The sequence below is a fragment of the Scyliorhinus canicula genome, chromosome 24, assembly GCF_902713615.1.
Source record: "Scyliorhinus canicula chromosome 24, sScyCan1.1, whole genome shotgun sequence".
NCBI lineage: Eukaryota > Metazoa > Chordata > Chondrichthyes > Carcharhiniformes > Scyliorhinidae > Scyliorhinus > Scyliorhinus canicula.
In genome coordinates, this window is record NC_052169.1 from 4,286,731 (window position 1) to 4,301,316 (window position 14,586).

At 51.3% G+C, this 14,586-nt stretch overlaps 1 protein-coding gene across 3 annotated transcripts in view; it reads left to right on the plus strand.

The window, feature by feature from the left end:
* LOC119956912 (stereocilin-like) overlaps window positions 1–14,586 on the plus strand; it is an 81,747-nt gene that overhangs the window by 58,753 nt on the left and 8,408 nt on the right. For 2 of the 3 annotated variants that reach the window (XM_038784475.1, XM_038784476.1), the window contains one exon: window positions 4,961–5,103. In XM_038784475.1, the coding sequence (XP_038640403.1) occupies window positions 4,961–5,103 (143 nt within the window). Of the gene's footprint in view, window positions 1–4,960; window positions 5,224–14,586 lie in introns of all 3 variants that reach the window. The other variant, XR_005458707.1, reaches the window with a different exon arrangement.

Below are 14,586 nucleotides of genomic sequence, written 5' to 3' on the forward strand. Positions count from 1 at the left end.
CAGTGCCTCACTCCCTCAGTGCTGCACTCCCTCAGCACCGCACTCCCTCAGTGCCTCACTCCCTCAGTGCCTCACTCCCTCAGTGCTGCACTCCCTCAGCACCGCACTCCCTCAGCACCGCACTCCCTCAGCGCCTCACTCCCTCAGTGCCTCACTCCCTCAGTGCCTCACTCCCTCAGTGCCTCACTCCCTCAGTGCCTCACTCCCTCAGTGCTGCACTCCCTCAGTGCCTCACTCCCTCAGTGCCGCACTCCCTCAGTGCCTCACTCCCTCAGTGCTGCAGTCCCTCAGTGCCTCACTCCCTCAGTGCCTCACTCCCTCAGTGCCGCACTCCCTCAGTGCCTCACTCCCTCAGTGCATCACTCCCTCAGTGCCCCACTCCCTCAGTGCCGCACTCCCTCAGTGCCGCACTCCCTCAGTGCCGCACTCCCTCAGTGCCTCACTCCCTCAGTGCCGCACTCCCTCAGTGCCTCACTCCCTCAGTGCCTCACTCCCTCAGTGCTGCAGTCCCTCAGTGCTGCACTCCCTCAGTGCCTCACTCCCTCAGTGCTGCACTCCCTCAGTGCTGCACTCCCTCAGTGCCTCACTCCCTCAGCACCGCAGTCCCTCAGTGCCTCACTCCCTCAGTGCCGCACTCCCTCAGTGCCTCACTCCCTCAGTGCCGCACTCCCTCAGTGCCTCACTCCCTCAGTGCTGCAGTCCCTCAGTGCCTCACTCCCTCAGTGCCGCACTCCCTCAGTGCCTCACTCCCTCAGTGCATCACTCCCTCAGTGCCCCACTCCCTCAGTGCTGCACTCCCTCAGTGCCTCACTCCCTCAGTGCCGCACTCCCTCAGTGCTGCACTCCCTCAGTGCCTCACTCCCTCAGCACCGCAGTCCCTCAGTGCCTCACTCCCTCAGTGCCGCACTCCCTCAGTGCTGCACTCCCTCGGTGCCTCACTCCCTCAGTGCTGCACTCCCTCAGTGCCTCACTCCCTCAATGCCGCACTCCCTCAGCACCGCACTCCCTCAGTGCCGCACTCCCTCAGTGCCGCACTCCCTCAGTGCTGCACTCCCTCAGTGCCGCACTCCCTCAGCGCCTCACTCCCTCAGTGCCTCACTCCCTCAGTGCCGCACTCCCTCAGTGCTGCACTCCCTCAGCACCGCACTCCCTCAGCGCCCCACTCCCTCAGTGACTCACTCCCTCAGTGCCGCACTCCCTCAGCGCCGCATTCCCTCAGTGCCTCACTCCCTCAGTGCCGCACTCCCTCAGCGCCCCACTCCCTCAGTGCCTCACTCCCTCAGTGCCTCACTCCCTCAGTGCCGCACTCCCTCAGTGCCCCACTCCCTCAGTGCCACACTCCCTCAGTGCCACACTCCCTCAGTGCCACACTCCCTCAGTGCCTCACTCCCTCAGCGCCCCACTCCCTCAGTGCTGCACTCCCTCAGTGCTGCACTCCCTCAGTGCCTCACTCCCTCAGCGCCGCACTCCCTCAGCACTGCACTCCCTCAGCACTGCACTCCCTCAGCGCCGCACTCCCTCAGTGCCTCACTCCCTCAGTGCCTCACTCCCTCAGTGCCTCACTCCCTCAGTGCCTCACTCCCTCAGTGCCTCACTCCCTCAGTGCCGCACTCCCTCAGTGCCGCACTCCCTCAGTGCATCACTCCCTCAGTGCCTCACTCCCTCAGTGCCTCACTCCCTCAGCGCCTCACTCCCTCAGCGCCTCACTCCCTCAGCGCCGCACTCCCTCAGTGCCTCACTCCCTCAGCGCCGCACTCCCTCAGCGCTGCACTCCCTCAGTGCCTCACTCCCTCAGCGCCTCACTCCCTCAGTGCCTCACTCCCTCAGTGCCTCACTCCCTCAGCGCCGCACTCCCTCAGTGCCGCACTCCCTCAGTGCCTCACTCCCTCAGTGCTGCACTCCCTCAGCGCTGCACTCCCTCAGCGCTGCACTCCCTCAGCGCTGCACTCCCTCAGCGCCGCACTCCCTCAGCGCCCCACTCCCTCAGTGCCTCACTCCCTCAGTGCCTCACTCCCTCAGTGCCTTACTCCCTCAGTACCTCACTCCCTCAGTGCCTCACTCCCTCAGTGCTGCACTCCCTCAGTGCCTCACTCCCTCAGTGCCTCACTCCCTCACACTCCCTCAGTGCCTCACTCCCTCAGTGCCTCACTCCCTCAGTGCTGCACTCCCTCAGCACCGCACTCCCTCAGCGCCTCACTCCCTCAGTGCCTCACTCCCTCAGTGCCTCACTCCCTCAGTGCCCCACTCCCTCAGTGCCTCACTCCCTCAGTGCCTCACTCCCTCAGTGCCGCACTCCCTCAGTGCCTCACTCCCTCAGTGCCGCACTCCCTCAGTGCCTCACTCCCTCAGTGCCGCACTCCCTCAGTGCTGCACTCCCTCAGTGCCTCACTCCCTCAGTGCCGCACTCCCTCAGCGCTGTAGGAAGTGCCAGCCTGGATTATGTGCCCAAGTCTCTGGTGTTGTACATGAACCTCGAACCTCCTGAGTGAAGGCAGGAAGATTCTCATTGAGCTACAGCTGCCATTGATACTTCTCGTAACAGGAAGCTGCTTCAGGTAAAGCTACAGTTGGCAGAGATTAGACAAGAGTTTGGTGCTGATGGGATGATTCAAACAGGAAACCGACCCAGTAATAAAACCCAAATTCCACCTTCGTCTTCCTTCATTTTTACAGGTCGATCAAAATGTTGATTCTGTGCTGGGTGAGGTGCTGTATAGAGCCCCGGTAGCGAGCATGGTGACGAATGGGAGGAGGTCAGAGGACATCCGGCTGTCCCGGGGGGCGAGGCAGGGGTGCCCCTTGTCTCCCCTGCTCTTCACGTTAGCGATTGAGCCCTTGGCCATGGCACAGAGGGACTCGAAGAACTGGAGGGGGATTGTGCGCCGGGGGGGTGGGGGGGGGGGGGGGGGGGGGGGTGGGGGGTGGGGGGTGGGGGGGGGGGGGGGGGGGTGGGGGGGGGCACCGATTGGCGCTGTACGTGGATGATTTACTGTTGTACATTGCGGATCCGGCGGGGGGGGGGGGGGGGGGGGGGGAGATGCCAAAGGTGCTGAAGATACTTGGGGACTTTGGGGATTTCTCGGGCTATAAGCTCAACGTGGGGAAGAGTGAGCTGTTTGTGCTGCACCTGGGGGACCAGGAGAGGGAGATAGGAGAGCTCCCGTTGAAGAGGGCGGAGAGGAGCTTTAGATATCTTGGGGTCCAGATAGCTAGGAGCTGGGGGGCCCTGCATAGGCTAAATTTTTCGAGGTTGGTGGAACAGATGGAGGAGGAGTTCAGGAGGTGGGACACGTTGCCGCTCTCTTTGGCGGGTAGGGTCCAGTCAGTTAAGATGACGTTGCTCCCAAGGTGCTTGTTTCTCTTCCAGTGCCTCCCCATATTGATCCCGAAGGCTTTTTTTAGGAGGGTTAACAGGAGTATTCTGGGGTTTGTGTGGGCGCGCAAGACCCCGAGGGTGAGGAGGGTATTCCTGGAACGAGGCAGGGAGGTGGGTGGGTTGGCGTTGCCCAACTTGTGTGGATACTACTGGGCTGCGAATGTGGCAATGATCCGTAGGTGGGTGATGGAGGGGGAGGGTGCCGCATGGAAGAGGTTGGAGGTGGTGTCCTGTCTGGGTACGAGTTTGGAGGCACTGGTGACGGCCCCGCTCCCACTCCCCCCGGCAAGATATTCTACGAGTCCGGTAGTGGTAGCTTCCCTCAAAATTTGGGACAGTGGAGGCAACATCGGGGGGAAGTGAAGGCCTCAGTGTGGGCCCCGATACGGGGCAATCACCGGTTTGCATGAGGGAGAATAGATGGAGGGTTTTTGAGTTGGCATAAGGCAGGCATCAGGCGGATGGGGACCTGTTCCTCGACGGGCAGTTTGCGACTTTAGAGGAGTTGGAGGGGAAGTGGGGCCTCCCCCCCGGGAATAATTTCAGGTATATGCAGATTAGGGCGTTTGTTAGGCGGCAGGTGGCGGAGTTTCCGCTATTGCCGCCAAGGGGGGGTGCAGGATAGGGCGCTCTCAGGGATGTGGGTCGGTGAGGGTAGGATCTCGGCAATTTATCAGGTGATGCAGGAAGAGGGGGAGGCCTCGGTGGAGGAGCTGAAAGCGAAGTGGGAAGAGGAGTTGGGGGAGGAGATCGACAAGGGGATGTGGGCGGACGCACTGGGGAGGGTGAATTCATCCTCTTCTTGCGCACGGCTCAGCTTGATTCAGCTGAAGGTGCTGCATAGGGCGCACATGACTGGGGCCAGGCTGAGCCGATTCTTTGGGGGAGAGGACAGGTGTGGGAGGTGCTCGGGGTGGCCCGGCGAACCATACCCACATGTTCTGGGCGTGTCCGGCGTTGGAGGGGTTTTGGAAGGGGGTGGCGGGGACCTTGTCCAAGGTGGTCGGCTCCAGGGTGGAGCCGGGCTGGGGGCTCGCGATCTTTGGGGTAGCATCGGAGCCGGGAGTGGAGGCGGCGAGAGAGGCCGGTACCCTGGCCTTTGCGTCTCTAGTAGCCCGGCGTAGGATTCTTTTGCAGTGGAGGGACGCGAAGCCCCCGAGCCCAGAGGCCTGGATTAACGACATGGCCGGGTTCATCAGGCTGGAGGAGGTCAAGTTTGCCCTGAGGGGGTCGTTGCAAGGGCCCTTTTCTCGATTTTCTGGTGGGGCGGGGGTGCAGTACGGGGGGGGGGGGGGGGGGGGGGGGGGCGGTACGGGGGGGGGGGGGGGCGCGCGGTACGGGGGGGTGGGTTAGGGATCTGCTAAGGGGGTTTGTTTTTGCGACTGTTTGTTTGCAACTTTCTTGTTTTTTTTGTATTATTAATTTATTGCTTTGTATTGGGGGGGTGGGGTGTTCCTTCTGTTTATTTTTATACTCTGTTTATTTTATGGTTGGGAGAAAATTTGTAGTTGAAAAATTTGAATAAAAATTATTTTCCAAAAAAAAATGTTGATTCTGTTCATTGCACCTTCTTGTGTCTTATAGAGGAAGGTGGCATTTGGCAGCTTTCTGCAGCGGAATGGGCAGCCAGTGCCCGAGCTCGAGGCCACCACGCTCACAGGCCTGGGACATTTGATCTGTGGCATGTCAGTCCCAGAAATAGAGAGGATCAATCCGGAGGAATTCAGGTCGGAACGAGGGGAAGGACATCCACCTAAACAAACTCTGGGATGGTGACATAGATGCTTGAAGTTCTGATTCATTATTTCAACTCCAGCCTCCATGGTGGATGGAAGGACTTTGCCCCTGTTAGTGTATTCTGTATCCCTAACACTAAAACCGAGGAGTCTGTACGCGGAATTAACAGTTCTTTCAACCTGTCGCCTTCAATGACTTAAGAACAAAGACAGGAAGGTTCCCTTGCTCCTGCACATCCTTTATGTTTGTGACCTTTTATATTTTAAATTGTCTCCCCATATTCTTCCACCAAAATTAACCACTTCACATTTCTCCGCATTGAACTCCATCTCTCCACACATTCCACAGATTTGTTTATTTCCTTTTGAGGTCGGACACTGGACATCTCCCACTTCACACTGCTTCTTGACTCCGATCACCTGCAAATTTTCAAAATGTCCCTTTTACACCAAGATCCAGCTCATTCATACAGATCAGCAGCATGGCAACAGCCTCCCAACATAACGTTTCCATCACTCAACTCCAGAGTTAGAGGTTCACAGCCCCTCAAACTGGAATTGGCACCAAACTATCATTAACCTGTGGGAAATCGCTGCGGGAGTCAGGGGAACCACTCAGAGGCACATTGCGGCCAGAATATCCAGCGCTGTAGTAAAGGGTGCTTGCTGGGACAGTGTAGAGGGAGCTTTACTCTGTATCTAACCCCGTGCTGTACCTGTCCTGGGAGTGTTTGATGGGGACAGTGTAGAGGGAGCTTTACTCTGTATCTAACCCCGTGCTGTCCCTGTCCTGGGAGTGTTTGATGGGGACAGTGTAGAGGGAGCTTTACTCTGTATCTAACCCCGTGCTGTCCTATCCTGGGATGTGTTTGATGAGGACAGTGTAGAGGGAGCTTTACTCTGTATCTAACCCCGTGCTGTACCTGTCCTGGGAGTGTTTGATGGGGACAGTGTAGAGGGAGCATTACTCAGTATCTAACCCCGTGCTGTACCTTTCCTGGGAGAGTTTGATGCTGACCAGCGTTATAGTTCATCGAACTAACCTTGAATATCTCTTGATCAAATGAAAAAATGGTGGAGTTGTTGAGGTCTTTCCGTAGCTCAAGAAAACAGAAATTGTAACTGACACGCTGATACTGTGCTGTTGATACAGAGTGTAACTGACATGGTGACACTGTGCTGTTGATACAGAGTGTAACTGACATGCTGACACTGCTGTTGATACAGAGTGTAACTGACACGCTGACACTGTGCTGTTGATACAGAGTGTAACTGACATGCTGATACTGTGCTGTTGATAGAGAGTGTAACTGACATGCTGACACTGTGCTGTTGATACAGAGTGTAACTGACACACTGACACTGTGCTGTTGATACAGAGTGTAACTGACATGCTGATACTGTGCTGTTGATACAGAGTGTAACTGACACGCTGACACTGTGCTGTTGATACAGAGTGTAACTGACACGCTGACACTGTGCTGTTGATACAGAGTGTAACTGACATGCTGACACTGTGCTGTTGATACAGAGTGTAACTGACACGCTGACACTGTGCTGTTGATACAGAGTGTAACTGACATGCTGACACTGTGCTGTTGATACAGAGTGTAACTGACAGGCTGACACTGTGCTGTTGATACAGGGTGTAACTGACAGGCTGACACTGTGCTGTTAATACAGAGTGTAACTGACACGCTGATACTGTGCTGTTGATACAGAGTGTAACTGACACGCTGACACTGTGCTGTTGATACAGAGTGTAACTGACATGGTGACACTGTGCTGTTGATACAGAGTGTAACTGACAGGCTGACACTGTGCTGTTGATACAGAGTGTAACTGACACGCTGATACTGTGCTGTTGATACAGAGTGTAACTGACACGCTGACACTGTGCTGTTGATACAGAGTGTAACTGACAGGCTGACACTGTGCTGTTGATACAGAGTGTAACTGACACGCTGACACTGTGCTGTTGATACAGAGTGTAACTGACACGCTGACACTGTGCTGTTGATACAGAGTGTAACTGACACGCTGACACTGTGCTGTTGATACAGAGTGTAACTGACATGCTGATACTGTGCTGTTGATACAGAGTGTAACTGACACGCTGACACTGTGCTGTTGGTACAGAGTGTAACTGACATGCTGACACTGTGCTGTTGATACAGAGTGTAACTGACACGCTGATACTGCTGTTGATACAGTGTGTAACTGACATGCTGACACTGTGCTGTTGATACAGAGTGTAACTGACACACTGACACTGTGCTGTTGATACAGAGTGTAACTGACATGGTGACACTGTGCTGTTGATACAGAGTGTAACTGACACACTGACACTGTGCTGTTGATACAGAGTGTAACTGACATGGTGACACTGTGCTGTTGATACAGAGTGTAACTGACACGCTGACACTGTGCTGTTGATACAGAGTGTAACTGACACGCTGACACTGTGCTGTTGATACAGAGTGTAACTGACACGCTGATACTGTGCTGTTGATACAGAGTGTAACTGACACGCTGACACTGTGCTGTTGATACAGAGTGTAACTGACACGCTGACACTGTGCTGTTGATACAGAGTGTAACTGACACGCTGACACTGTGCTGTTGATACAGTGTGTAACTGACACGCTGACACTGTGCTGTTGATACAGAGTGTAACTGACAGGCTGACACTGTGCTGTTGATACAGAGTGTAACTGACATGCTGACACTGTGCTGTTGATACAGAGTGTAACTGACACGCTGATACTGTGCTGTTGATACAGAGTGTAACTGACACGCTGATACTGTGCTGTTGATACAGAGTGTAACTGACAGGCTGACACTGTGCTGTTGATACAGAGTGTAACTGACATGCTGATACTGTGCTGTTGATACAGAGTGTAACTGACACGCTGACACTGTGCTGTTGATACAGAGTGTAACTGACACGCTGACACTGTGCTGTTGATACAGAGTGTAACTGACACGCTGACACTGTGCTGTTGATACAGAGTGTAACTGACACGCTGATACTGCTGTTGATACAGAGTGTAACTGACACGCTGACACTGCTGTTGATACAGAGTGTAACTGACACGCTGACACTGTGCTGTTGATACAGAGTGTAACTGACACGCTGACACTGTGCTGTTGATTCAGAGTGTAACTGACACGCTGACACTGCTGTTGATACAGAGTGTAACTGACACGCTGACACTGCTGTTGATACAGAGTGTAACTGACATGCTGATACTGTGCTGTTGATACAGAGTGTAACTGACACGCTGACACTGTGCTGTTGATACAGAGTGTAACTGACACGCTGATACTGTGCTGTTGATACAGGGTGTAACTGACATGCTGACACTGTGCTGTTGATACAGAGTGTAACTGACACGCTGATACTGTGCTGTTGATACAGAGTGTAACTGACACGCTGACACTGTGCTGTTGATACAGAGTGTAACTGACATGGTGATACTGTGCTGTTGATACAGTGTGTAACTGACATGGTGATACTGTGCTGTTGATACAGTGTGTAACTGACATGCTGACACTGTGCTGTTGATACAGAGTGTAACTGACACGCTGACACTGTGCTGTTGATACAGAGTGTAACTGACACGCTGACACTGTGCTGTTGATACAGGGTGTAACTGACATGCTGACACTGTGCTGTTGATACAGAGTGTAACTGACACGCTGATACTGTGCTGTTGATACAGAGTGTAACTGACACGCTGACACTGTGCTGTTGATACAGAGTGTAACTGACATGCTGACACTGCTGTTGATACAGGGTGTAACTGACACGCTGACACTGCTGTTGATACAGAGTGTAACTGACATGCTGACACTGTGCTGTTGATACAGAGTGTAACTGACACGCTGACACTGCTGTTGATACAGAGTGTAACTGACACGCTGACACTGTGCTGTTGATACAGAGTGTAACTGACACGCTGACACTGTGCTGTTGATACAGAGTGTAACTGACACGCTGATACTGTGCTGTTGATACAGGGTGTAACTGACACGCTGACACTGTGCTGTTGATACAGAGTGTAACTGACACGCTGACACTGTGCTGTTGATACAGAGTGTAACTGACACGCTGACACTGTGCTGTTGATACAGAGTGTAACTGACACGCTGACACTGTGCTGTTGATACAGAGTGTAACTGACACGCTGACACTGTGCTGTTGATACAGAGTGTAACTGACACGCTGACACTGTGCTGTTGATACAGAGTGTAACTGACACGCTGACACTGTGCTGTTGATACAGAGTGTAACTGACACACTGACACTGTGCTGTTGATACAGAGTGTAACTGACATGGTGATACTGTGCTGTTGATACAGAGTGTAACTGACACGCTGACACTGTGCTGTTGATACAGTGTGTAACTGACATGGTGACACTGTGCTGTTGATACAGTGTGTAACTGACACGCTGACACTGTGCTGTTGATACAGAGTGTAACTGACACGCTGACACTGTGCTGTTGATACAGTGTGTAACTGACACGCTGACACTGTGCTGTTGATACAGAGTGTAACTGACATGCTGACACTGTGCTGCTGATACAGAGTGTAACTGACACGCTGACACTGTGCTGTTGATACAGAGTGTAACTGACATGCTGACACTGTGCTGTTGATACAGAGTGTAACTGACATGCTGACACTGTGCTGTTGATACAGAGTGTAACTGACACGCTGACACTGTGCTGTTGATACAGTGTGTAACTGACACGCTGACACTGTGCTGTTGATACAGAGTGTAACTGACATGGTGACACTGTGCTGTTGATACAGAGTGTAACTGACATGCTGACACTGTGCTGTTGATACAGAGTGTAACTGACACGCTGACACTGTGCTGTTGATACAGTGTGTAACTGACATGGTGACACTGTGCTGTTGATACAGAGTGTAACTGACACGCTGATACTGTGCTGTTGATACAGGGTGTAACTGACATGCTGACACTGTGCTGTTGATACAGAGTGTAACTGACACGCTGACACTGTGCTGTTGATACAGAGTGTAACTGACACGCTGACACTGTGCTGTTGATACAGGGTGTAACTGACATGCTGACACTGTGCTGTTGATACAGAGTGTAACTGACACGCTGACACTGTGCTGTTGATACAGAGTGTAACTGACACGCTGACACTGTGCTGTTGATACAGAGTGTAACTGACACGCTGACACTGTGCTGTTGATACAGAGTGTAACTGACATGCTGACACTGTGCTGTTGATACAGAGTGTAACTGACAGGCTGATACTGCTGTTGATACAGAGTGTAACTGACACGCTGACACTGTGCTGTTGATACAGAGTGTAACTGACATGCTGACACTGTGCTGTTGATACAGAGTGTAACTGACATGCTGACACTGTGCTGTTGATACAGTGTGTAACTGACACGCTGACACTGTGCTGTTGATACAGAGTGTAACTGACATGCTGATACTGTGCTGTTGATACAGAGTGTAACTGACATGCTGACACTGTGCTGTTGATACAGAGTGTAACTGACACGCTGACACTGTGCTGTTGATACAGAGTGTAACTGACACGCTGATACTGCTGTTGATACAGAGTGTAACTGACACGCTGACACTGTGCTGTTGATACAGAGTGTAACTGACACGCTGACACTGTGCTGCTGATACAGAGTGTAACTGACAGGCTGACACTGTGCTGTTGATACAGAGTGTAACTGACACGCTGATACTGCTGTTGATACAGGGTGTAACTGACACGCTGACACTGTGCTGTTGATACAGAGTGTAACTGACATGCTGACACTGTGCTGTTGATACAGAGTGTAACTGACACGCTGATACTGCTGTTGATACAGGGTGTAACTGACACGCTGACACTGTGCTGTTGATACAGAGTGTAACTGACACGCTGATACTGCTGTTGATACAGAGTGTAACTGACACGCTGACACTGTGCTGTTGATACAGAGTGTAACTGACACGCTGACACTGTGCTGTTGATACAGAGTGTAACTGACACGCTGACACTGTGCTGTTGATACAGAGTGTAACTGACACGCTGACACTGTGCTGTTGATACAGAGTGTAACTGACATGCTGACACTGTGCTGTTGATACAGAGTGTAACTGACACGCTGACACTGTGCTGTTGATACAGAGTGTAACTGACACGCTGATACTGTGCTGTTGATACAGAGTGTAACTGACACGCTGACACTGTGCTGTTGATACAGAGTGTAACTGACACGCTGACACTGTGCTGTTGATACAGAGTGTAACTGACATGCTGATACTGTGCTGTTGATACAGAGTGTAACTGACATGCTGATACTGCTGTTGATACAGGGTGTAACTGACACGCTGACACTGTGCTGTTGATACAGAGTGTAACTGACACGCTGACACTGTGTTGTTGATACAGAGTGTAACTGACATGCTGATACTGTGCTGTTGATACAGAGTGTAACTGACATGCTGATACTGTGCTGTTGATACAGAGTGTAACTGACATGCTGATACTGTGCTGTTGATACAGAGTGTAACTGACATGCTGATACTGCTGTTGATACAGAGTGTAACTGACACGCTGACACTGTGCTGTTGATACAGGGTGTAACTGACACGCTGACACTGTGCTGTTGATACAGAGTGTAACTGACACGCTGACACTGTGCTGTTGATACAGGGTGTAACTGACACGCTGACACTGTGCTGTTGATACAGAGTGTAACTGACATGCTGATACTGCTGTTGATACAGAGTGTAACTGACACGCTGACACTGTGCTGTTGATACAGAGTGTAACAGACATGCTGACACTGTGCTGTTGATACAGAGTGTAACTGACACGCTGACACTGTGCTGTTGATACAGAGTGTAACTGACACGCTGACACTGTGCTGTTGATACAGAGTGTAACTGACACGCTGACACTGTGCTGTTGATACAGAGTGTAACTGACACGCTGACACTGTGCTGTTGATACAGGGTGTAACTGACACGCTGACACTGTGCTGTTAATACAGAGTGTAACTGACATGCTGACACTGTGCTGTTGATACAGAGTGTAACTGACACGCTGATACTGTGCTGTTGATACAGAGTGTAACTGACATGCTGACACTGTGCTGTTGATACAGTGTGTAACTGACACGCTGACACTGTGCTGTTGATACAGAGTGTAACTGACACGCTGACACTGTGCTGTTGATACAGAGTGTAACTGACACGCTGACACTGTGCTGTTGATACAGAGTGTAACTGACACGCTGACACTGTGCTGTTGATACAGAGTGTAACTGACACGCTGACACTGTGCTGTTGATACAGAGTGTAACTGACACGCTGACACTGTGCTGTTGATACAGAGTGTAACTGACATGCTGACACTGTGCTGTTGATACAGAGTGTAACTGACACGCTGACACTGTGCTGTTGATACAGAGTGTAACTGACACGCTGACACTGTGCTGTTGATACAGAGTGTAACTGACACGCTGACACTGTGCTGTTGATACAGAGTGTAACTGACACGCTGACACTGCTGTTGATACAGAGTGTAACTGACACGCTGACACTGTGCTGTTGATACAGAGTGTAACTGACATGCTGATACTGTGCTGTTGATACAGAGTGTAACTGACACGCTGACACTGTGCTGTTGATACAGAGTGTAACTGACACGCTGACACTGTGCTGTTGATACAGAGTGTAACTGACATGCTGACACTGTGCTGTTGATACAGAGTGTAACTGACACGCTGACACTGTGCTGTTGATACAGAGTGTAACTGACACGCTGATACTGCTGTTGATACAGAGTGTAACTGACATGGTGACACTGTGCTGTTGATACAGGGTGTAACTGACACGCTGACACTGTGCTGTTGATACAGAGTGTAACTGACAGGCTGATACTGCTGTTGATACAGAGTGTAACTGACACGCTGACACTGTGCTGTTGATACAGGGTGTAACTGACACGCTGACACTGTGCTGTTGATACAGAGTGTAACTGACATGCTGACACTGTGCTGTTGATACAGAGTGTAACTGACACGCTGACACTGTGCTGTTGATACAGAGTGTAACTGACACGCTGATACTGTGCTGTTGATACAGAGTGTAACTGACATGCTGATACTGCTGTTGATACAGAGTGTAACTGACACGCTGATACTGTGCTGTTGATACAGAGTGTAACTGACATGCTGATACTGCTGTTGATACAGGGTGTAACTGACACGCTGATACTGCTGTTGATACAGAGTGTAACTGACATGGTGACACTGTGCTGTTGATACAGGGTGTAACTGACACGCTGACACTGTGCTGTTGATACAGAGTGTAACTGACACGCTGACACTGTGCTGTTGATACAGAGTGTAACTGACATGCTGATACTGCTGTTGATACAGAGTGTAACTGACATGGTGACACTGTGCTGTTGATACAGGGTGTAACTGACACGCTGACACTGTGCTGTTGATACAGAGTGTAACTGACATGCTGATACTGCTGTTGATACAGAGTGTAACTGACATGGTGACACTGTGCTGTTGATACAGAGTGTAACTGACACGCTGACACTGTGCTGTTGATACAGAGTGTAACTGACATGCTGATACTGCTGTTGATACAGAGTGTAACTGACACGCTGACACTGTGCTGTTGATACAGAGTGTAACTGACATGCTTACACTGTGCTGTTGATACAGAGTGTAACTGACATGCTGACACTGTGCTGTTGATACAGAGTGTAACTGACACGCTGACACTGTGCTGTTGATACAGAGTGTAACTGACACGCTGATACTGTGCTGTTGATACAGAGTGTAACTGACATGGTGACACTGTGCTGTTGATACAGAGTGTAACTGACATGCTGACACTGTGCTGTTGATACAGAGTGTAACTGACATGCTGACACTGTGCTGTTGATACAGAGTGTAACTGACAGGCTGATACTGCTGTTGATACAGAGTGTAACTGACATGCTGACACTGTGCTGTTGATACAGAGTGTAACTGACATGGTGACACTGTGCTGTTGATACAGAGTGTAACTGACATGCTGACACTGTGCTGTTGATACAGAGTGTAACTGACATGCTGACACTGTGCTGTTGATACAGAGTGTAACTGACACGCTGATACTGTGCTGTTGACAGGGTGTAACTGACATGCTGATACTGTGCTGTTGATACAGGGTGTAACTGACAGCTGACACTTGCTGTTGATACAGAGTGTAACTGACATGTGACACTGTGCTGTGATACAGAGTGTAACTGACACGCTGACACTGTGCTGTTGATACAGAGTGTAACTGACATGTGACACTGTGCTGTGATACAGAGTGTAACTGACACGTGACACTGTGCTGTTGATACAGAGTGTAACTGACATGCTGACACTGTGCTGTTGATACAGAGTGTAACTGACATGCTGACACTG